This window comes from Taurulus bubalis (assembly GCF_910589615.1).
Source record: "Taurulus bubalis genome assembly, chromosome: 1".
NCBI lineage: Eukaryota > Metazoa > Chordata > Actinopteri > Perciformes > Cottidae > Taurulus > Taurulus bubalis.
The window spans coordinates 3663998-3689646 of NC_136589.1; the positions used below are offsets into that span (position 1 = coordinate 3663998).

A 25649-nucleotide genomic window follows, 5' to 3' on the forward strand; every position below is an offset into this window, starting at 1 on the left:
CACCCTAAAAAAAAATCAAAAAATCAGGTGAAAAATTAGGGAATCGTTAATAAAACCTGATTACAAATATAAATAAAGGAGCTATGAACTTGTTCTTTGGTCCACAGGTTCCTGGGACATGTGAGTCTTCTCCTGTGAAGGAAAAGTCTCCTTCAATGTTAAAACCCATCGAATTGTTTTCACCCCCTATCACTAACGGCGGGTGAAAATCACCCGAACATCTGCATGTTGAAAAAAACAGGGATCGGAGCAGAGAGACACGCCCACCTTCAATAAGACACGCCCACCTTCAAAAAGATACACCTGCCTTCAAAAAGTCACGCCCACCTTCAATAAGACACGCCCACATTCAATAAGATACATCTACCTTCAATAAGACACACCTACCTTCAATAAGACACATCTACCTTCAATAAGACACACCTACCTTCAATAAGACACATCTACCTTCAATAAGACACGCCTATCTTTAATAAGACACGCCTACCTAAAATAAGACACGCCTACCTTCAATAAGACACACCTACCTTCAATAAGACACACCTACCTTCAATAAGACACGCCCACCTTCAATAAGACACGCCTACCTTCAATAAGACACGTTTCAGCAATAAGACACGTCTACCTTCAATAAGACACAACTACCGTCAATAAGACACGTCTACCTTCAATAAGACACGTCTACCTTCAATAAGACACGCCTACCTTCAATAAGACACACCTACCTTCAATAAGACACGCCTACCTTCAATAAGACACGCCTACCTTCAATAAGACACATCTACCTTCAATAAGACACGTCTACCTTCAATAAGACACATCTACCTTCAATAAGACACATCTACCGTCAATAAGACACGTCTACCTTCAATAAGACACAACTACCGTCAATAAGACACGTCTACCTTCAATAAGACACACCTACCTTCAATAAGACACGCCTACCTTCAATAAGACACATCTACCTTCAATAAGACACGTCTACCTTCTATAAGACACGTCTACCTTCAATAAGACACGTCTACCTTCAATAAGACACATCTACCGTCAATAAGACACGCCTACCTTCAATAAGACACGTCTACCTTCAATAAGACACATCTACCGTCAATAAGACACGCCTACCTTCAATAAGACACGCCTACCTTCAATAAGACACACCTACCTTTAATAAGACACGTTTCAGCAATAAGACACGTCTACCTTCAATAAGACACGTCTACCTTCAATAAGACACAACTACCGTCAATAAGACACATCTACCTTCAATAAGACACGTCTACCTTCAATAAGACACGTCTACCTTCAATAAGACACAACTACCGTCAATAAGACACGTCTACCTTCAATAAGACACAAACTGAAAACTGTAATGAAACCGTCGTGTTTTTTTTCTGCTGGCAGACTTTAAACCCAGGAAGAGTATCAGAGCTACGAGTGAGGAAAAGTCCACGAGCCGCTAAGCTAATTCATGCAGTGCAAAGCGCCCGAGGCATCCAGGAAGTGGCCCGTCTCACAGCCGCTACGTGAAAACCTTATTTTATTTTTTAATCACACTTTGAATGCCCTGCAGAAGGATTTATGTTTTACTTTTGTAAAGTGTGGGTACCGAGGTGGCTCACACACACACACAGACACTGACATTGAAAAGATACGCCGTGTTACATTATGGACTGTTGTAGTTGTAATCAGAATTCTCAAAGCACTTTGAAAAAGATTTATCTGTATTGATTGATGAAAAATGATGATGTGCAGTGATACAGAAAATTGAGGATAGGATACAACACATTGTTGTGCATTGGAATCGTAATGGAGTCGTGCGGCCGGTGTACTGGGAGTATTTGCTGACTGTTTTCAGCTATAAATACATAGCCCGTGTGTTAGTGAATGCAGCTTGTGGAAAGAGGGGATTCTGACTCCACTTCAAAAAACGGGGTTCAACCTGTTTCCGAGTTGTCAGAACTGCCTTGTTAAAAGGCAACCGGGGCTCCTCGCTTCTACAGAAGGCTTAGTGCTCCAGCGTGAGAGTCCTCCAGGTAATACACACGGTTTTCAGGAAAAGTTTGAGAGCACCCGAGGCCCAATTACTACACACCACAATGCTTTGTTTACACTCCGTACCGCGTAGCCTCCGCTGGCGGCGCGTGAGGTCCGAGCACGTGCGAAGGTTTGGTTGCAAAACTCTCCGAAAACACCAGAGGGCGCACAAACAAAATGCAACCAGCAAAACACCCGAAACCAACGTCCACGATGCCGAGGAGGGATTGTGATGATCTGCTAGCTCATATCTCATATTCATGGGCTAGTTTATTGCCTTTGTGCAAGAAACAAGTCAAGTAGTAAACGCATTGTAAGAAACAAAGGTTGAATACCCTGGAAAATATTTGATTTGGCTGCAAAAGTATTCACTAAAATGTAAATCTGTAAGACCTCCTGCGTCTTCTTTTTCTGTTTTTTTGTGGATTTTGACTGTTTTTTGCATGATACAAATTAAATTTAATAAGTGAAAGAAAAGGCAACTGAAACCCCGAACACCGATTTCCCGACCTATCTTTTTTTGACAAAAGATGCAGGAAGATAAATAGATAAAGACGACGCTCATCACAACGTACAAACTCCACCTGTCTGTGCTCTCTCCGATCAACCCAAATAAAAAAGAAGACATAGCGGCGGCGACATCCCAGTCGGCGGCGACACATTCTCTCTAATTGGACCGCAGAGTATAAAAAAAACTCACAAAGAGAAAAGCATTAAAGGACTTGTCAGCAGCCTTTGACATAACTGGGACGAAACACAATAAAGGATTAATAAAACGAGCCAACATCAGGCTATTTCTCTTCGACCTCGAGCGCTCGTGCCGCCGTGGCATCGCGCGGCGGGGCCGAGGGAGCGGCGCCGTAATTGCGTTGACACCCGACACTCCCCCGCGCCGCCAAACGTGTCAAAAACAAAAAAAGTGAGGGGATGCGTCATCCGGCCCGGGACCTGGAATGTCGTCAATAAATAGCAGCGCGGAGAACGGGATGATGATATCTGTGGTGACAGAAGGGAACGTACGTCTGAGCTGTCGGGGTCGATAAGCGTCCGCTCTGAGCGTTAAATACGGAGCGAGACGAGGGAGCTGATTGGCTAGTAGAAGCAGCGGGGAAACAGTTAGTAAAATGTGCTTCAAAAATAAAAATGTGTTTGTGGACGTAGAAACCAAAAGTCCCAACTAATTTATGGGGAGAAATACGTAGGGGGGTTACGTGGGGAGGTGGGCCCCGTGTGTTTTTAATTAGCTACTTTGTTGTCTTACTTTTACTTTGATCTTACATTTTTTTTTAATGGTGCCTGGAATTTGAGCAGGAATAAGTTGCGCTTTAATTAACAAACCCCGCTGTTTTTTTTTCTCCACAATTTCAAGTATTGTGTTGGTTTTCCTCGCTGCTGCTTGACAATCATGTCACGCTGCCTTGAACAGACTCCACTTTATTTGTAAATATTTGCAATGGAAATTCTAGTTTTTTAAAAACTTTTCTGAAACAAGATCATCATGTGGGCCTGATTTTTAAGGCTTGAACTAATATTCCCTCCGAGACCTCAAGTTGTCTTTGTTACATTTCGGTTTGCGTAAGGATTCAACAAACAAGTGTTCTAGTGAGATGTGAGCAGCTTTCCCCCCTGCTTCTGGTCTTTATGCTAAGCTAGGCTAACTGAACCCCGTCTGCTGGCTCCGTACTTCATGCAGACACACAAGAGCGGGATTGATCTTCTCTTCCAAATCTCATCAAGAAAGCAAATCAGCAAAGTCCCCAAAACGTCGCTCCATCCCTTGAATCATGAACGAAGAATAAAACTGTTGTTTCTTCCGTATCTGAACATTTCCTCATTTTCAGAAGTGTCGAACAAAGCAAAAATAAAACACACAACTTATATCAATCCTTTGGACAGCAATCAATACATTAAATGCTCTGTATAAAACTAAAACATATAATATCTGCGGCTGTAGCAGGACTATAAAAAGCCCATCCAATCATTTCATTCAGCCTGGATGTCATGATTGGATCATGGAAATCTAGCGTATCATTGCTAGTTTCTCAAGATCGCCAACCCGAGCTGGGGCATCAAACCACGGTAATGAATCCAATGAAACTCACCCCGACGCCGTCCTCGTGCCTGTACTGCTTCCAGGCCCGGCCCGTGTCGCTGTGGAGCAGGAGGTAACCGCTGACCCAGTCCCAGCTGTCGAAACGCCCCTGCGTGGCCACGGCCGTCACCTCCATCTGCTCCTTGAGGTCCACCTGGAGCCAGGGCTCTTGTTCGGTCACAACGGGGGACCAGCCTCCTGCTCCTGGGGGAGAGACGAGCGTTAAGACACCGATGCTGTGGATGTGGATTGGTTCATGCTCAGGTTGCAAAACAAAGAAGAAGAAGAAGAAGAAAAAAAAAAAAAAAAAAAAAAGAAGAAGAAGAAGAAGAAGAAGAAGAAGAAGAAGAAGAAGAAGAAGAAGAAGAAGAAGAAGAAGAAGGATGAAGCCCTGATGTGAATACAGGCTGGGAGGGTTTGCATTTGAAAGGCTTCAAGGTGAAGTTACACTCCAGCCGACCGGAGGTCAGACGTCTCACTTCTTGGAAAAATGGCTGAGTCATTTTGAAATGTGCTCTCAAGCACTCAAAAAGAAGAGCAGAGAGTTTATTTCTCTTCCTCTCTGATATCAAAATTGATATCATTGAAGCAAAACTGTGGGTTTTCTGTTCATTTAAACGAGAAATACACCTGCTGGTAATATTTTAGCACCTTTTTCTACAACCTTAAACAAGGTTGCGTATTGGTCCAAAGCTCCTTGGTGCTGTAGTTGTATCAAAGGGGGTAAAGAGAGTCACGTCCATCCTAAATACAAGTAATAATGAGCATTCTATTTTGAACCAAAATATTCAGCATCAACCATTGATTTCCATTGTTTTTGCGGATGTGGCTCAGAGCTTGTCTTCCAATCGGGAGATTGACGTGTCCCCGGGCGAGACAACCTTTAGGCAACACACAAAAATAGCTTCCCGAAGACGGTGCCTCTGGGTAATGAATGTGTGAGTGGTTAGTTAGCGGCTGATGAATGACAGCTAGTGTGAAAGCGTTAAGTGGTCAGAAGGTAAGAAAGGTGCAGTCACCATTTGCAAGTCCATTTTCCTGGATTTCTTTTTTCGAGGCAGTTTTTAGACGTGCATAAAAGTACAAATAACAGGCTTAGGCCGCCAATCAAATCAATTAAAAGGGGCGGGCTCTTCAGCTTTCCCGCCAACGTCTTCCTGCGTTGATGATGGCCGGAACATGCACAGTTAAATGCAGATGAAAGGTTGATATTAGCAATGAAATATATATGATTATTCTCCCTGTGTATCCAGTGTCGTTGGCAGTGCAGGTATGTATTTAACTTGCGTACGCTCACTCTTTAGCTCGTCGTATACGTTTGCCTGAAGTCATTCTGATTTATATTTCTTTGCTGCTGTCGATGTGACGTCTCGTCAGACGGGAGCTAAAGAGGCGCTCCCTAAAGCAGAGCTCTTAAATACAGGAAGTGCCAATCAGGATGCACAAAGCAGCCGCCACATCATGGGGGTCTGGAAATGTATTTCTTTTAGTTTGTTGGTTCTTTTGTATTGTTTTCTTTGTAGTTGAGGTGATGGCGTTTGTCCTTTTTTTTACCACTTTGTTTCAAAAAGACAGTTTTTATGTTCCCCCTTTTTCGGTCTGTTCAGTTCTGATCAGTGTTTTAAGTCAACATAGCCGTGGTGAAAGTCCTTTATCCAGATCCCAGACCAGCGTTGCATACTTTTGCAAATTGCTGTTTTACTGCAAATAAAACCCTCTTTTTGAAAATCCACCTGTCAGCGAGAAAGATTAAGTCACTTTCTCTGCCATGTCACTGCCGTTGTATTTGAGTCGCGTTATAATGAAACCAAGAATGCATGTGTGTTAGAAAAGCAATTTTAAAATTGCTGTGGGCACAATTAGTTTAAAGGCCAAAATATACATTTAAAATGAAATATATCATTGTGCTGCAGAGATGTCCTGACCTAAACATCATATCCTACTGTTTGGTATAATCCGAATAAAAACAATTATTTTAATGTTTTCCAATCAAAATTAGACTAATGATGTGAGCATGATCATTTCCTCTAATCATGTCACAATTGCAATTTAATAGCAATTAAGATATTTTTCCACAGGCAGCCGTCTATCTCTCACCTCCTCACAACAATAAAACGACTAAACCACAACGTGTGGTAAATCCGTTGCACTTCATTGCTGCTTTGACATTGCATAAAAAAAACAAGGAACCATTACAAAAATGGTTGCATGGGCTGTGATTTTCTTCTTCTTCTTCTTCTTCTTGGTGGTAACCGCTGTGTTTCTGAAGGAACACAAAGGATCGTCTCCTACTCACCGTCTCTCCTGTTGAGCTTGGCGTTGTGAGCGGCGTAACTGACGGAGGACTGAGAGGAGCTCTGGAATGAGGACTGTGGCAGCGTGGACACCAGAGGACCATTGCAATTATCTGTGAAGGCAAACAGAGAGACCATTAGTTTCAACACGTGTGTGTGTGTGTGTGTGTGTGTTTTTCTTCTCCTCCTCGCTGCGTATCGTTCATCGAATGTATTTCACGTGCAAGTCGGACTCGTTTGAAGGGCGGCTCTGAAAGGTTTTTCTTCCATCGCTCGCCATGCTTGGATTTATTTATCCAGCTGACTGATAGAATAGAAAATATCCTAGAATATATCCTCGGGGAGTTAAACATGTTGGTTCAAAGTGCATCTTTACCTGTCGGTGGAGTTTTAAAGAAAGAACTGAGGGGAGAATAACAGGGCTGCCTCACTTATCCAGTTCTCAAATACCTCAAACAGTCTATTAACCCATGCAGTGACCCTCGGAAACAGCACGGAAAAACTCCACGGCTCCCTTTTGTGTGTGTGTGTGTTAGCGCGTGTGTGTTCTTTTTCTTTAATCCCGCAGTGTGAGATTACATCACGTCCAACAGGCGGGAACAGATTAGGAGTCCAGTGATCTAAACCTGCCAGTCTCATCCAGCCTTCCCCGCCACAATAAGAGCATGCGAGCCGAACAACAAACAGCCTCTCTCGTGTGTTTGGCTCCACTTGAGTGCAGAGCCGCCGCATTAAGGCCCGTATCTGAGCGCGTAATGAAAACTGGCACCGGCCTGATTACAATTATCCGCGCACTCTCTCCATCAGCGTGCGGTTTACTCCTCTGAGTGCGAGGGGCTTTTTTGTTTTTTGTTTTTTTTGGGGATACTACTTTACGTCGGGTTCAGATGGATTCTGAGCACATCTGGAGTGGCAATTGGCCATCCATCTGCTCGACAAAAGCACAGCGGAGCTGTCAGCGTGAGCTCCTTCTCCTTTTGGGCGTCCCACCGAAAATTTTCGCCTGACCTGATTTGACTGCTCTCAGATCGCTTGCCAAGAGATTTCTCTAATCCTGATTTCAAGTGTGACTAAAGTGGATCAAGCTGTTTAGTCCAAGACTCAAATTATGCCTGAGCTGCGGTTGCAGATGTTCATTGGGGGAATGAGGAGAGCGCCGTCCCATCGTAGCACAGCGCTGCCGGAAACCGGGGGGGTCATTATGCAAACACAGCACAGCGCTCGCCTAATCTGTCAAAAGTCTCACGAGTCCCACTTTTGATCCCTGAAGGATAATTCTCACTCTGCTCCTATCTTCTTTTTAATTCCTCTGGCTTAAGAGCTGACGAAAGCCTCGGCCCTTCATTCATTCATTCCTCCATTTACACGACCGTAAACAACAACGAGACCTCGACAGCTTAAAGAAGGAGAAATGAAACACGCTGGTTAGGTTTTGGCAACAAAACTTCTTGGTTAGGTTTGGGAAAATATTGTAGTTTGAGACAAAACATTAGTATGTTTGGTATGTAGTTAAGCAGCTTGCGTTACTTAAGTATTGAAGTTATGCTAACGTATTGAAGTTATGCTAACATAACAAGAGGCTACGTTGGCATATCTTAATAAAATAGCGCTGCGTATTGTAATTAAGTAGGCTAGGTTACATTAAGTTATGCTAACGTGGCAAGAGGCTACGTTAGCATATCTTAATGTAACATAGCGCTGCGTAATGTAATCAAGTAGGCTAGGTTACATTAAGTTATGCTAACGTAGCAAGAGGCAAAGTTATGTACGTAGCGTTACTTAATGTAACATAGCGCTGTGTAATGTAATTAAGTAGGCTAGAATCCATTAAGTTATGCTAACGTAGCAAGAGGCTACGTTAATGTAGCTTCTTGAAACTTAATGAAACATAGCGCTGCATAATGTAATTATGTAGGCTATGTTATATTAGGTTATGCTAACTTAGCAAGAGGCTACATTAGCATAACTTTATGTAACGTAGCGCTGCGTAATGTAATTAAGTAGGCTAGGTTACATTTAGTTATGCTAACGTAGCAAAAGACTACATAAGCAAAACTTTATGTAACATAGCGCTGCGTAATGTAATTAAGTAGGCTAGGTTACATTTAGTTATGCTAACGTAGCAAAAGACTACATAAGCAAAACTTTATGTAACATAGCGCTGCGTAATGTAATTAAGTAGGCTAGGTTACGAAAGCAGCGTACTAACGTTATGTAACGTAACTCACAATGAGGCATAAGTCTTTTGACATGGACTCTGGTCTTCTGGGTGAAAGTCTGTCCTCCTCCTTCATCATCATCGCTCTTTTTTCCTACATCACCTGAATCCCCGCTTTAATGGGCCACCAGGCTGACCTTTATAACGAGCTGGGAGTTTTAACAGCATGTCCTCGCAGCCGACAGCTGTGTGGCTGCAGTTAAAGTTTCCCCGTGTGCGTCTCACAGACTCCTGTTAGTTGTTTACAGATTTTGTCTTGAGCCAAATGCCCGGACTGTCAGTCAGGGAGACTTACGGGTGGAGGATGATTTGCCTGCAAAGCTGCTCCTTGGCCTGTGGGATAACTGAAAATCCTCTGAAGCCGACTCGCGATCTCGAGGCGAGGCTCAGAGGCTTGAATCTTACAGCCAAATGAAGGCAGACCGCGTCTGGATGCACGGGCGCAAACACGTGCACGGAGAGGGAACGCGTAATCTCTTTTGAAATCATAAGTACACCAGCTGATATGGATGAGCTTTTAGTTCCTTTCACAGAAGTGCTGGTGTCACGGTGACTCTTGGGTTTGCAGACCGCAGGAGGAGGTTATCACAGCCTGTGTTGGGGATAAACAAAAGAAGCGCCTGCATGCTGACTTCATGCTGACTTCATGCCACAATCAATATATAAATGAGCACATTTCATACCTGCATTATCTCTCCGTTCGGTTATCACATTAAAGGACCAACATCTCACCGGCTCTGTCTAAAATGATCAGTTGTAACGGCTCACATACATTTAGTTTAATTTCAAGTCAGCCGGGCGTTGTAGTTATTAGGAAATGTTCCTCAAAGAAGATCTAGTTCGGGATTCACTGATGAAATTCTGAGCTGTTATAGTTTGGTCGATGCAATGTTTTGTTCATCTTAATTATTCCCCTTTTGTGGCAGGGAAAGTACATATTTTCACTCTAAAAAATAACTTAAATCTATTAGTCTTTCAGCATATTCAACAAATTAAATCATACACGTTTATAAAAGAACCTGTTATTATGACCTTCTTTCAAATAAAATGTTTTTTACATTGTATAACTGCTTCAAAAGCCTTCAAATCTGTTATACAACTGCCTTCTCAATGAGAACCAGAGTTCAGTCCTTACACAGCCCGACAAAAGAAAAACCTTCTGTTTCGTGAAGCATTAATTAAATGTAGTTAAATGTAAAAGCAATTAGAAACATGAATAGGGCTTTCTTTCATCTCTTGTGTCTTTCATACGGAATGCAATGTCCTTGTCACGGATCTTTCTCCTGACACAGTCTAGTAATCCCACCCGGCAAGCATTGCTAGTTCTTCGGGTTTTTTTTAAACAAACCACATGTGCTCACGGCGCCCGTTGCCAAGACACATCGGCAAAAAGAAACGTGTTGGCGTCGTAGCTTTCTGCAAAACCTGAAAGAAGATGTCTGTCAGAGCAATTAACGCATTCCAGCGAGTAAACTCACGCGTTCGTTGTGAACGCAGCATAACAAGCAAGAAAGTCCACTACGGGTGGGGAGGAAAGGTGGGGGATGGATGAAACAAACACAGGACTTTCACCCAGGACAGACCGCTGTTCTTGTCCTGCGTGTAAACTAAACTACACTCGTTACGTGGCATCTTAAGAAAGTCCGCTAAGGACGGCGTCTTCTTTATTCCCGTGGTTATGTTGTTACGTTAATACCTAAAACATGATCTTTTTTTCTGACCTTAACCAAGTAGGTTTTGTTGACACTAAACTGAACCAATCGCTTCACGACTTTAGCCACGTGGCTGATATAAAATCATATATTCACGAAACATACATTGGGTTCAGTAAAAGGTGGCGTCCAATGCCATGTACATACTGTTTGTTAATTGACCTATGTTGCGTTTAGCCATTAGCTCATGTGTTTGTCATTCTGTATTGTATCTGCGCTGTTTGTGTCACTTGTGTGGACTGTGCTGCTGCCTCTTGGCCAGGTCATCATTGTAAATGAGAATTGGTTCTCAATTGATTTTACCTGGTTAAATAAAGTTCAAATAATATGCTAGCAACTGCCGTTAGAGTCTGAATAACACATAACCAACCCAATGTTTATCAAGCGCAACATCTACGTAACACACCAGATCTCAATCGACCACTGTGAACGTCACCCAAGGAGAATAATATCCCCTCAGATGAATCGCTGTCCGGCCCTGGAAAGACTGCGTTTGTTTGAGGCTATTTTTAACTGTAGATTAATACACATGTGGTCCTTTTGGTCGACAGCACTAGAACTGTGGATGTGAGAGAAACCCCGAGATAAACAAACGCTGCATTCCCCATAACGAAGGCACATGTCACGGCTCACCGATGTGTTTTCAAGAGCGACAACGGAGGCATGAGCGACGGGGGAATCAGACTCACGGACAACGCGTCTTAACAGGATCAATTCTTTGTTTGGTTTTTCGTCTTTTCACGGGATTTCGTGACAATAAAAACAAGATATAGCATATTGCCAGCCTTATCCTTTAATGCTCTTCTTCCATATCCTTGTATCGTCTTTGCTTTCATTTCATAAAGAGAAGACGTCCTCGTCTTAAACATCCGTTCCCAAACGAAACGACTGCAAACACGGTCGCTCTCCTCTCTGGCCTCCTGGAAGATTTAATCAACATCTTTGTCATTTCAAAAGATGAAAGTCTCTGATTAACGTCAGACAAATAAGATTTTGAATCCAAGGACATGACGCATCTGAATGTTGAAACAACAAACATCTTTCAAACTACGCACTCATCTACTTCCAGGTATACATAAGATCCAGTAAAGGGAAGGGAAGGGACGTTTATTTATGAAGCACATTACAGTGTTTTACAGCTATACATCCAGCCCAGCTCTCTTTGCTCATTAGAGAGCCATCTTAACCCGAGTGCACAAACAGATGGTGCTCCACAAAGAAATTAAACTCAATTATCACGACAAAGCGCCATTCGTAACTGGCGTTGGGCTGGATGTGTTCAAGCTCTCGCTGCGGAGGCATTACCGTACCTGAAGACAACTACAAGCCCAAATCAAATGAACACGGCGCTCCGGATTATCAGGAAGCCCGAGCTTCCTCTCAGGAAACACACGGACAGTCGGGATGTAAGAAAATGCCAAAAGGGATTTCCTCAAAATAGAACATGGAATAGAGATAGTCTGAGGGCAGAGACCTGATCCTCAAACCCATGTGATTAAAGTTAAAGCTGCAAAATCAGGCTGCGACTCACATACTTCCTTCTCTTACAGTACTGCAGGAACTGCTCCAGGGGAAACCGTATTGATCAGAGAATCGTACGGACGTTTCTTCATCAATAAAAATGACATCTTTTTTTATTTCCCAATCATTGGAATTCAGGGTTCATACACATTTTGACCAATGGATTTGCATGATTTTTTTCATGACTTTAAACCAAATTTTCATGACAAACATTTAGTGAAATCTGGGTGTAAACAAAAAAAAGTAAAAAGTGAGTAAATGTAGTATTTAAACTAACAATGAGGATACAAAGCATACAGTAAACCTTAAATGACACAAATGAATGAGACAATAGTTTGATTAAAAGAATAAACATTTATATAGATGCCTGTATGTATGCCTGCTTATATTTTGAGCGTTTTTCTTTTAAAAGCATATTCATTATTTCAAACTCAGCGTAAATGAACGACATGAACACATGAATATAACACATTTACACCTTTGGGATTGTATTTTTTTCAAGGACTTTTCCAGTCCTGGAAATAACCATTTTAAAATTCCATGACTTGTCCAGGTTTTCCATGAGCGTAAGAACCCTGGGAATTGCGTGTTTTATGCAAATCTATACGACTATAACCGGGTGAAAGAATAACATTTAGAATAAATTCTTCAAGGCGGAGGTGAAAACTAATAATCTGGAGCCTCGTGCTCCAGCTGCTGAAACAAAAACAACGATCAGTATCGGCCGACGTGACTCATGGTCGCCGATCGCAATCTGCACCCGAGGTCAAACGCGACGTGATCGATGCTTATAATAGTTTTATTTTTTGCTCCTATATTTTTCTGCTGATCCGATCCGTGACTTCAAAACCGTGATACGATCCCAACTGGGAGTTGCGTGATCCGTTACTACTCCCCCAAAACCAAGCGACCGTGACATCAACATCTGGACTCACTGCAATAAAACAATGAAGCCAGCAATGAGATTATTAGTTAGCTGATTTACTTTTTCGGATATTTAACTTCTGCTGATTAATAATTGACATGTTGCTAAGCAGTGGCGGCTGCATGTATGGAGTATTTCCATTTTATGTAAAATGTATATTAAGTATACTTTAAGTCTTAACTTAAAAAATGAGATTTATTTTGATAGATTATTACAAATCAGTTTACACACATTAATTTAAGAATTAAAATAGAAATACAAAAAATATATTACGTACAATAATAGAATGATATTAATATGTATATGTATGCAGTGATGGAACTATATTTAAATACATCCATTGATCCACAACACAACACACAGGAGTTTGTGTTGGTTATGTTAAAGAAACACATATTTTTGTTATAATAAAACATATTTACATTTTGGGGTTTTAATATTCTTACAGCACAAGTAGTCTATAGAACTGAAATGTAGATGAAGAGACTAAAAGAGATGCTAAAGCCTCCGCCTGTCCTTCTTTGCACAGAGACTCCTCCATCACTGAAGGAAATAGAGCCGCTAGTGTCTGTTGCGTAATCAGTTTATATTAGACAACTGACAACACCTTTATCTTATTCATTTTTAATTAACAGATTAATCATTCATTTGTTTATTTCATTTGTTTAAGTGGTCCAATGGGAGTGAAAATGCTCAGGAGAAAATTGAGAAAAAGGTTCAAAACAACAGTAATGATATTTTAATAAACAACAAAATGATTAGTGTATAAAATACCAAAGCCTTGTTTCAAGTCACCACAGCATACGTTTGTGCTAAAAGCAGAGATTCACATCGCCGTGAAAGAGACTTGTTTGTATTTTCTAGTTGATGAACGACTCCAGCATTCATCACCGTTGACATGAAGCTAACGCTCGGCGAGTGATTATTTTGACTAATGTCTCGGCAACGCGCAGCCGAGCCAACGGGCCGGAGAGAGATTATTAAAAGCCGGGAATCAGTTAATTAAATATCCCTCACTTCAACCGATACTCCAGTGGTATCGATCAAAAACCATATTGATCCTTTTCCCCATTTAGTAAACAATGAGGACGCGGGAAAGTGTTCGCACGCAGTCTGGCAAAGGAAGTGCACGAGCTTGTCAAGAGCATCGACAGATGTGTGCTGCCGGTGAGCGGGTACAAGCCTCCAGCCAGCGTCCAGATGTGAGCATGCATTAGTCAGAGAATCCAGAGAGGAAGCCAGGAGATTCTACTAACACCCCGACAGAGACTCAGAGGTTTATCTTCACGGGGTTTTAAAAATGGCCGCCACAAACAGTCCAACCGGTGACGGCAGCTGCTGAGAACACCCACAGGACGCGCGGTGAAACTCTTAAATCAGCCGTGAATAAGACTCATCTGTGTTTATTGTCTACGCAGATCGTAAAGACTCGACGAGCCGCCGGCTAGCTAGCGCGGTCGCCTGTTGCTCTTGAAACATCCATTTCGACGACCGAACAGATATTTTGATGCCGGTGACTCAATTCGCCAATTAACCAATGTGCACCATGTGACCTCTCACAGCCACGGTGTTTTATTTACTGTCGTTTGATCGATCGGCCCCCTTCCTCGCGTCTGATTGGCTCGTACGCGTTGCCTTCTTGTTAGTTTATGGCTCGTGAACACGATCGGTGACGGGCTGGTCGGGTTATTGATTCCTTAACTCACGTGTGGATGGCAGCTTTCTTGCTGCCAACCACATGTTTTTCAGTGCTCTCATCTATAATGTGTTTTGACGTGGTGTTATAATTCACCTTAATGGTAACCTTGATACGCTGATTGAATAAAACAAAATTGAAAAATGGTGCTTCAAGTCACATAAAGGGAGGCGGCTCCTGGAGTATTTCGGTTCAAACTGATCGTTGGATGGAAGTGGTGAGTGAGGCCAAAGCAGTCAACCTCGGTTAACTACTGCTATAAATAATTCAACATGAAACATGGTCAATACATGGCATATAGATTTATATATTATTTTTTTATATATATAATTATTTGTATATATTACATACTTTTATATACATATTTATATATATATATTTTAGTATATACAGTATATATATATATATATATATATATATCTTCTTTCTTTTTTATTTATATAAAGTATATATACATCTTTTCTTTTTTATTTATATATATAAAAAATGTATATATATATATGTATATATATATATATAAATATTTGTATATATATACATATATATATATTTGTATATCTATAAAATATATTTTATATATATTTTCTTTTTTATTTATTTATATACAGTATATATATATATATATATCTTCTTTCTTTTTATTTATATATAAATATTTTATATACACACAGGTATATATATAAAATTATATATATTTTTAAATATATATTATTAATTTGTATATATATATATTTATTTATATATATATATACACACCCAATACAACACTGAACCCACACAGAACCTTCAGAGTGATTAACTCCCTGATAGCGGAGGCCGCGCGTCGGAGGGAGCAGGAGTTCAGCGGACGCCGACCGCAGAGTCAATAACATCAAAGGGGACGGGATCTGGTGACGCGCCGGCCTCGGCCCTCTGCGTGGTATCGATGAAGCTTCATATGACACCCACCGGCTCCGGGGGCTCCGGTGACCTCTGCTCGCCGCCGGGCCCCGAGTAGAGCCCGGGTATCGGCTGACAATTAGTCCCGAACGCCGGCCGAATTCAAGGAAGCGCACGTCGATACAGAATGATTGCGAGACACGGCGTGGTTTACTGCAGCACTTGGCTTCCCTGAACGCAGCAGATATAATCTAAAGGGACCCGTGAGCGCTTACAGGCAGCCGGCGGGATGTTTTACTGGCCGATCGACAGCTTTAGTGATTATACACATCTCTTCTGCCAAACATTAATTATTCACCCCCTTCACTCAGGACTGAAGCAGGTTTGTGGGAGCATCTCCCATTAAGACAAGGTTATATATTCTCGGGGTAATAATGGGAAATGATGGGCCGTGCTGTGGTGATTACAAACCTTTAGGGTCTTGATGGAGCCGTTTATCATATATTTGTGATAAAAAGGGTTCATTTTAAGTTACAGGGTCAAATTAGAAGGGAAGAACTGCTCCGTAATAACTTAATAATGCGTCATAAAAGACAAATTCATACCGCGTTAATGTATTTTAGGGCTGAAGCGATTCCTCCAGAAACTTCCATTTCCATGGATGCAAATTTCTTTGTGGGTGTTTTATGCAAATAATCTCTAAAGAAGGACAACGAGGTAAAAGGAAAACAAGTTATTTACTTTCTTAGTGAAAAAAAACTGCAACCTTGAATCCCAGCATGCAATGTGGCTCTTAAGTGCATACTAAAAGGGTTTGGTTTTGACAGATGCTTTTATTGTATGTCAGGAAAAAAAAAAAAAAAAAGAAGGCCAAAGAATGTTCCATTTCTTCTTTTGTACATCGAATACGGCTCCTTAATGAAGCAAAAATGTTTGTTTTTATCACGGAATAAAAATAAATCAGCAGCTGCAGCCCTGATAGCAGGATGGGGGTCGCTTAAAAAGGTCCTAAACTAGGATGCGGTTGAATTGACTATCGGGGATCATCTCAATATAAAGAAATCTATAAAGGCAACGTTTACTTTCTAGTAAAAAGAACCAATATTGATTTCGTAGTCTCACTTTGGAAGAAAAACAGGAGAGTGGTTTCTACATGAAGTGCTATAGATTTTTATTTATTTTTCAAAAAGAGGTTTTTCGGAAACCCCGTTTTCTTTTCCTGAAAAGGAACGGAAGTTCGGGGAGTTGATTGAGTTTTGCTCTCGGCTCCGAGCGGCGTTCGGTATGTGAGTGCGGTCGCGCGTGAGCAGTCACTCAAGACCCGACACATTTATAGATATGAAGCCTGAGCCCCGCCGCTGCCCTCAATCTGCTCCCAGATATTTATTTGTCGAGAGCTGCTGCAACAGGCGGAAGAAAGACGGAATGAGCCACAAAAACAACAACGCAGAGAGCGGTAAAAACACTCAGAATGCCACAAGTCCTTCAAAATAAAAGACAAAATAATCCGTTAATATCCAGACGGACGTAGCCACCAGAGGCAATCAGTTTTCATGTTTCATTTTGTTGATCTGGAGGGGATTTGTGGATCTGCAGAAATGAACAGAAAGACGGCGTCTTAGTCGTCTCCTTCCTGAGAACCGTCTCGTCCTCGATGACACGCGTTTGCTCCAACGCATCGTGATCAATATCAAATCACACAGCAGGCCCGTGTCGGATCCACAGGTAATCACGCTATGTAATTACACGCAATAATAAACTGGAAACAAAAACTAGAATGTGAAATCTACTGAGCGAGCCTTGGCTTTTTTTTTTTTATTCCTTTAATTTGACACTTTCTTTTTTTTTTCTTTCGTTCTCGAGCCTCAAAGCGGAATAATTTTTCTTCTCCTCTATTCTGTCGGCTTTTTCATCACTGTGTAACCGTCCCTTGCCGATTATTGCATCAATCTTATTGGCGCAGTCGATAGAAAGTGGGTGTTGATAATCCTTTAACACCCTCTCTGCCAGTAACACGGAGAACGGACCTTACAGACTGCGCCGCTATTTGAAGCGTATTCATTGCACTCTATGGATCGGGAATTGGTGCAGCGTCGCCAATGCAGCTGGAAATGGAAAAGGGGGCCTCCGCCGGCGCCGCATTCATCACAATAGAGTCCCTTTTCTTTTTTTTAATCCTGCTCCCGAGAGAAAATTATTCCTCTAAATAGTCTTATGTCGAGTGTCCATCATATTTTAAGTCAAAAAGTATTTTGAGCTGCACCCGTCAGACTGTATTGACACAGTAAAACACATTTTAACAGCTTCTATCCACTAAGTAGAGATAAATACAGCAACATCGTTGCTCATTAGGTTTTTGTGTAATTCTTGCATATAAGTGTGTTCATTTTGCAGGTATTGCATGCACAGGATTAGCCAAAAAGGGTATTCAATAATCCCGTATATTTGTCTTCGTCCATACTGTGATATGAGACTCTGTATGAGGTGACACCAGAAACAGAGTAAACAACTTCAGCAGTCTGTGTCTCCAGCCAAATAACTCAACAGGACGCTTCAGAAAGAAACAAAATGCTTTGACCGAGATGAAGAAAAGGAGGAAAATAACAGGTGAGATTGTCGTCATTTCATGTCTCTGCAGACCGCAGTCGGTCGGGATCACGCAGAGACGCTGTGTTTACTCGGTTTAACCGGATAAACACCGTCGACTGTAACAGAGCGCTGCGTTCCTCCTGGAAACGCAAGTCTCTCCTGTGGGGATGGAACCGGTATCAGTGCATTAATGTGTTCAGAACCCAAACACGAAGATGTAGAGACACCGCGTTCATATACAGTATTTTAAAAAAAAGATGAAACAATTGTCTCTCAGTCATATCTAATACTTATTCTAATTTTTTTAGATTAACTATTCAAAGATGTTCTACGACTAATTATGGTTTTCTTTCTATTCAACAGACATAGTATTAAAAATGCTGCCACGACTTAATTCCTGTTATATTTTCAAGTTTTATGGCCTTTCCAAAACTGGGAGCGAGCCGGAGATACGCGACCGCAAATGTTCTAGTTTCGGGCTTTTATTGTGAAAGGAAAGAGCTTGGTCTTTAAATATGGGCGCAAGTCAACGGGTTTTGAACGTGATCGTTAGATACCTTCTTTTTTTTTAAACGTTGTGAAAGCACAGAGAGACTTTTCACAGCTAAACGTTTGCGTTTTGTGTAGAAATATTGATTGTGAAAACAAGTTTTTAATAATATGATGACGTGTGTAAGGCGACGTGGGCTTAGTTTGCAAAGTGAATTATTTGTGTTCATATTAGGATGAGATTTTTCTTACTTTCATGGGAAAACTAATAGAAAATATGACATAATAGAACTAAAAATAAAATATTTATATAGATAAATAAATTACACCCAACTTCAGTCTATTTGCACAAAGGATTCAATTTCCCTCTGGGAAGAGGATGAAGAGCATGATGAGGAGAGTAATCCTCATATATGACATAACCACACACCATATCTGTACCGTCACTCCTTCATTTCCTCCACATTCCTTCCAGTTGCTTTTTCCTCTCAGAAGGAAACCGGATGTTTAAACATGAGGAAAAGTGGCGTCTCTGTCACACAGCGGCGCGCTGCCTCATTTACCTTCTGATAAATTCATCAGGCCTTGAATATGTACAGCGGTAGGTGTTCCTTGAGTGCCTACTTCACATTCATTAGACGAGTGAATCTGCAGCTGCGTGGTCACACACACACACACACACACACACACACACACACTTCTGCAGTGATGCTAAATGCCGGCTCGGCTCCAGCACGTTGCAGGTGCTTCAGAAAGGAAATAATTAGCTGCGAAGTATCTCCTTGCTGGGCTTCCTTGAAACATGAAATTTAAAGATAATATATGTGTGTGTGTGTGTGTGTGTGTGTGTGTGTGTGTGTGTGTGTGTGTGTGTGTGTGTGGGGTGCGTCACTAAACCCAGAACTGTTCTGGCTAATAAAAGATGGATGTCTCTATACCTGCTGCGAGCGGAGCAGCGTTCCTCCCACTGACCTGTAGTGGAGATTATCATATTATATGTGATGGAAGTACAACAATCTCCTCTCACAGCGGGAAATATTGCCTCGTTTTTCATGTGACAAGGCCTTGGTGGGCTGCATACACGCGTATACAAATATCTATATACAATTATTTATTAAAAATTCATTTTTCAAGTAAAAAGGATTCATCAATTTGTGAATTTCTGGTTTCCTCTTTAAATGAAATCGTCTTCTTGTGCTCTCGGAAGTTGTGATTGATTAAATGTTCTACTTTTACACAAACCCAATGATTAATCCATTAATCAGGACCATAATCAACAACCAGAGCTGCTCCTACTGAACGATATCTCTTTAAATCACTCGTTCCCTCAGGAGTGGCAGCAAGGAGCGACATTAGCTGACCGTTAGCGGACCGTTAGCTGACCGTTAGCAGCGTCCTCATTCCCTCTCCCGTATCGTTGGCTGCTATCTTCGCGGGATGAGGCATATATTGTGTGTGAGAAATGGACGTAGTCGTCGTGACGTCGGCCGTTGGTTTGTGGACGGTCGTTTGGAAGCCTCGAGTTCGAACTTTTGGCCGTCGCCATCTTGTTTTTTTGCAACCAGTGAACAGGAAGTGAGGAGGAGTGACGTAGAGACGGCTTTATACGTCCTCGGTAGAGACCTGTCAATCACCTTGAAGCCCCGCCTTAAAGCATACCCTGTTTTATGGTCCGGTTAATATAAAAGACACACACACAGATGTTTGCACATTCCTTGCTGTATGAACTTCACGAGGTCATCGATGAGGTCGCCGCAATGTTGCGTCGCTTTACCAAATAATTAGAAACTTCAAAAGTTGGAGTGAAAAAAATAGACGGACAAGAAACAAAAAGGTATTCCTGAATACAATAAAAAGTGATGTTTTTCCTCATTTATAGATATATTTTTAAAGTGTCACATATGAAAAGCCTCCAGCACCCAAGCTAGGCTAAGCTAAATCCCTCACTGAATGCACCAAGACACAACTGTCACCAACACTCTCATCCAACTATATTTAAATTGTAATCCCATAGACTTCTCGTTCCTTAAATAAAATGCACTCAACATTGCAGTAATCCACACAGCTTGGGTGTTAGCCTGTTCATAGTAGGGCTGCAACAACGAATCGATAAAATCGATAAAAATCGATTATCAAAAGTGTTGGCAACGAATTTCATTATTGATTCGTTGTGTCGCGCGATTATTACGCCGGGCAATAAGTCGCGGAGAAGAAAAAAAAAAGCGGAGCAGAGCAACTGGCCGGCCAGCGTTTCTGAGATTGGAGTGAGACACGAGAAAAGCTGAGGTCGTGATCCTCTCAAAAATAGAAGATCTTTGACAAGTCGAGTCTTGGCCAATCAGCGTCTTCATGTTCCTCAAACTTGTTTTTAATGGAAGCTACTAGTCAGCTTGCTATCACGTTAGCTAACGTGTTTGGTTGTGTATTGTCGTTAAAGTTACGTTATGTTCCGTTACAGTTCAGTCTTGCTTGTAAAAAAACGTAACGTGATGAAACATGCCGTAACCCCCCGGTCTGGTTCAGTTCACGCTGTCACTCGTTAACGTTAAACCGGCTCACCGGAGGATCTGGCTGCAGGTTTTTTTTTTTTTTTACTCAAAGTAGAATGAATCAAATCACGTCGTTGGGCTTAGCCAACAACGTGACGTCGTGGTCATAAGAGACCCAGAATGAAAGAGTTTAAGGAAGAGGACGCTCTATATGGAGCAGTACAGCTTCCCTCTGTCCAGTATTTCATACATATTGATAAAGCAGGGTATGTAAATGCAGCCTCTGGAGGGATCAATTACAGTAAAAAGGGCTCACATTTGGCAGATGTAAAGCATATTTGTGTATGTTTTTAGTGTTAGTCCATTTTATTGTTTTAATTAACAGCTCAGGGATGTTCAAGGAGCAACCTGTTTGTGCTTTCTGAAGATGTTTTGCACTGTCACTTCTGTGTTGGAATAAAGGGTTGGAAATGAACGCTTTTTTGATAAAAACATTTTTTTATCCGATTCATCAATTAATCGAAAAAATAATCAACCGATTAATCGATTATTAAAATAATCGTTAGTTGCAGCCCTAGTTCATAGCATTGGTAAAAAGAGTGCTAACCCTGACACGGGGCTTCTTGGGTTGTAAATACAAAACCACTCTGGCTGAAGTGGTCAACGCGGCCACATTAAAGGCGTTTAAAGAATGCAGAAGCAGCTGGGAAATTATGCACAGCGCTGAACGCAACGCTCAATACGTTTGAGGAGAAAGCACTCAACCCTCTGCTTCCTCAGCTCTTCTGTTACCGATGCAGTTGCTGGAGGGAACCTTGTGGTTTGCTGTTGTCGAGACAAATGTCCACCAGTGAAGCAGCGGCACTGGTACTAATAAAATACAGAGGAAGAAATCGTGGTTTCAACCCATTTGCACGCGGCTCCTCGGTTGCCAATCATTTGTCCGTTGCTGCAAAGGTCGCAGCGGTGCGGTATCAATTAACTCCAGCTGGAAGCCGAGGGCTCCAGATCGAAGGCCGGTCGCACCGACTTGACGTCCTCGTCTCTCTGTGAAGAGCAGAGGGACTCCTGACAGGAAGTGGCTGCCGTTTTGACAAGGCCACGCCAACCAGCCGTGACGCAGCTCCGCTCCACTCCTCTTCCCTTTGTGTTTCTCGCTGGTAAATATGAGAGCAGCTCTCTGACCTCCAGCGGCATCTCACCATTTCATCTCGGCACAGTGTGTCAGACGTGATCACTGCACACATTTGAGAACCGCAGGACTGCCATAAATGAGTAATGCAGCTGTCAGTTTAGCTCAGCTCCTCAGCTTAACATAAACTGCTCAAAAACCCAACACAAGCCCGGTGTCACAGTCGCCCTCAGAGAGCGAAGATAAACCCCGAAAGATCACATGGTGTCACGCTGCCGGCGATTCATTTGCTTGCCGGGAATCGCTCCTCACAATGTACAAAGAAAAAGGGCACGAAAGGTCTCGAGTGCCGCTAGAAAGCCACATTATTTCTCTTTACATTCCAGCGTAGAACAATGTCTGGCAAAAAGGAGCAGAGTAAATAATGACGTTGTTATTCGTATAGATCAAACGTTTGATCAAATGCTGCAGCTAGAAGGGAAAAAGGGTGATGGAGCCACTAAAATAAAACAAAATGTCCATTTGGAAGCAAGAAACATTGAAATCTGAACATAAGATTCTAATTTATTTTGTTAAATATCGTGTGCAAAGTTGACATTTTGGCCTGAAACTGGAGCTCGTCCAAAACGGAAAGGTCCATCCTCTGGGGAGCGTGAACGGCCACAAAGGTTACAAAGAGGCGGAGCTTCTTGTTTCAGGAGGAGCTTGTAATCCGGATCCATGTGGAACGATCCACAGGGTTCAGACACATTTTCACCAACGGGTTTCCATGACTTTAAACCAAATGTCCATGACAAACATTTAGTGAAATCTCTGTGTTTACAGTAAAAAGTGAGTAAATGTAGTATTTAAACTAACAATGAGAACACAAAGCATACAGTAAACCTTAAATGACACAAATGAATGAGACAATAGTTTGATTAAAAGAATAAACATTTATAGATAGAGCGTATGCCTGCTTATATGTTGAAAAGCATGTTAATTATTTCAAACTCAGCGTAAATGAACGTCATGAACACATGAATATAACACATTTACATGACTTTTACTACACCTTTTGGGATTTTGTTTTTCTCAAGGATTTTTCCAGGCCTGGGAATAACCATTTTCAAATTCCATGACTTTTCCAGGTTTTCCATGACCGTAAAACAACCCTGAATCATCACGCATTTAGTGGAAATTTAGTGGAAAAACAAAAGTCTACATCCGGATATCCGTTGGCTGAAATACAGGGTTGTCTTTGTACGCGTCACTCAAAATACTGATTCTCTGTTAAAACACATAACGTCCTGTGTGTAGTTTCCTTGAAGGTTCATGTGGGGAAATTAGAGCAACTGGCAGAAGCAAAACATACTGAATATTCCTTCCTTCCAGCTCCTCCAGCACTGACTCCCGTCTGCTCTAACGCTGGCAGCTTGTGTTTCTAATGACCCGATCTCCTCTTTCATATCCATTATCTCCCTCCGCGTGCCGTCCACTTTAAACATGTGTTCACTGGAGGTTGTGGACGCCACTGTTTCATTTACCATAAAACACAACGATAAAAGTCGGCTCCGTCGCCGGTTTACTGGATCCACCTCATGGCTACTGTAAACCCAACTAAACGGCCCAAAGCACAGTAAACCAGCGGGGGTGTACGAAATAACAGAAACACCTCGAACCTGTCCAGAACACACACACCCACCCACCCCCCCCCCACACACACACACTTCTCTTCACAAGTCTGGAGGGTTTGTTTTAAGTTGAGGTGTGTCTGAACCCAGATGTCAGCTGTGCTCATTACTCCCACTGCAAGGACCCGTGGCTTGAAGGGAAACCAAGAAATATGTCGCTGTGAGGCATCGTGTGCATTACATGTTCCTATTTAATGGAGAACTCATTTGGGCCGTGGAAATAAAACGTTTGTCCAACCATGAACGCTGAAAATCCGCTGATACGTAGGAAGCAAAGGAGCCTCACACACCGAGCAGCGGGGAACAATGACTTGATGGTTTATTCAGGCTGTTCCAATCACACACACACACACACACACACACACACGCACACACACCAAAACTAGAGCTGTACAGTGTGAGATCTTGAAGGTGGGCTAGTAGTCTGTCTTTATGGAGGCTGGTGGGAGTCGACCACTACCAGCAGCTGTCTGTGCAGTGCAGCTGTGGCCAGTCAGCAGTTTGTGTCCACCACAACACACACACACACACACACACACACACACACACACACACACACACACACACACACGCACACACAAGCAAGACATACCCCCCCCCAAAAAAAAAAACTAAAACCCGGACTCTCTGTGCCATGGAGCCGAGGTGTGCCGGCTGCGCGCGCGGGGAAGCAGAGGGACCTGTTTGCTTGACCTTCATGGCGCGCGGGGGTCCATTCCCTCCGCGCGGACAGCAAACGAGCCTCGACAACTTGTTCTCTGCAGCGACACGAAGTGCACATGAACCGGGCGAGCAGCAGCAGCAGCAGCAGCAGCAGCAGCAGCGAAGCGAGCCGCCTCTGTCGCGGTCGCGAGGCTCCTTCCCGAGGACACACGCAGCAAAGCAAGCAGCCGCGCGACACAAACTTCCGCCGTCCCTCCCGGCGGTGGTGGCGGAGCGCGCGCGCGCGAGCGAGGCTTTAACAGGTGAGCGCGGAGGCGGAATACTCACAGTGAGTGGCGGCGGACGCTCCGCCTAAGACGCTCAGGGAGTAAAGGGTAACCATATGCAGCAGAACAACCATCTTTCCAGCCGTGGTGGCGCGGGTAGTATCCGTGTGTCCGCAGAGAGAGAGAGAGAGAATAAAAAGAGGAGAGGTTCCTCCTCGCTCCTCCAGCATGGAGGGATAGAAGGAGTCTGATGTGGAAGAGAAGGGCAGACCGCTCCGACGACGACACTCCCTCACTGTGAGGCGCAACCCTCCCTCTCTCCCTCCCTCTCTCTCTCTCGCAGCATTGTGGTGTCCGAGCTTTGCAGAAGGGAAAAGCTCCACAGGGGAAAGCGCTGTCTGCAGCAGCAGCAGTTCCTATAATGCCTCTATTTATCCAGCTAACTTTGAAATAATAACAAGTACAGTGTGAGTGAGCTCTGGCATGTTAGTCGTGATGTTATTTATCACTAGTACCACTAGTGGTTGCTTTTGTGCCAGGGAGCTGATGGTTGTGACACAAAACAATGTGTCTCTATTTTGTGCCGAGAGCAGAAGTGTTGTTTTTTTTTTTTTTTACCTCAAATGAGTTTCATTGGCATTGAAGTGCAAGGCTGACAAGGTGAGTCCTGTAATATGTGCATAAACAAGAAGTCTACGTAGCCATAGCGGGTTTTATGAAGGGCCCCATTAAACAGCCCATAATATCACACCTGACTTTCCAGCGACGCCGCCGTTGATGTTTTCACCTTGTGTGTGCGTGTCTGTGTGCGGACCGCTGTATAGGAAACAACCGATGCGGTATGTGCACATACCACACGCAGAGGAGGTCGTGTTTGTATTCCGTGTCCCCAAACTCTAGAGGTAACCCCGCTTTTTTAACCGCTTGCGCAATTTGGCGACACGAAACATTACAGGTTGACTTTTTATTGGAAT

General features: G+C 42.7%; 1 protein-coding gene across 1 annotated transcript in view; it reads right to left on the reverse strand.

Moving 5' to 3' along the window:
* cntnap5a (contactin associated protein family member 5a) overlaps positions 1-24809 on the reverse strand; it is a gene marked incomplete at both ends in the record, with an annotated part of 95738 nt that extends 70929 nt beyond the window's left edge. The window contains 3 exons of the mRNA XM_079229722.1: positions 4140-4333; positions 6426-6536; positions 24737-24809. Of these exons, the coding sequence (XP_079085848.1) occupies positions 4140-4333; positions 6426-6536; positions 24737-24809 (378 nt within the window). The remainder of the gene's footprint in view (positions 1-4139; positions 4334-6425; positions 6537-24736) is intronic.
* Positions 24810-25649: the final 840 nt, after the last annotated feature.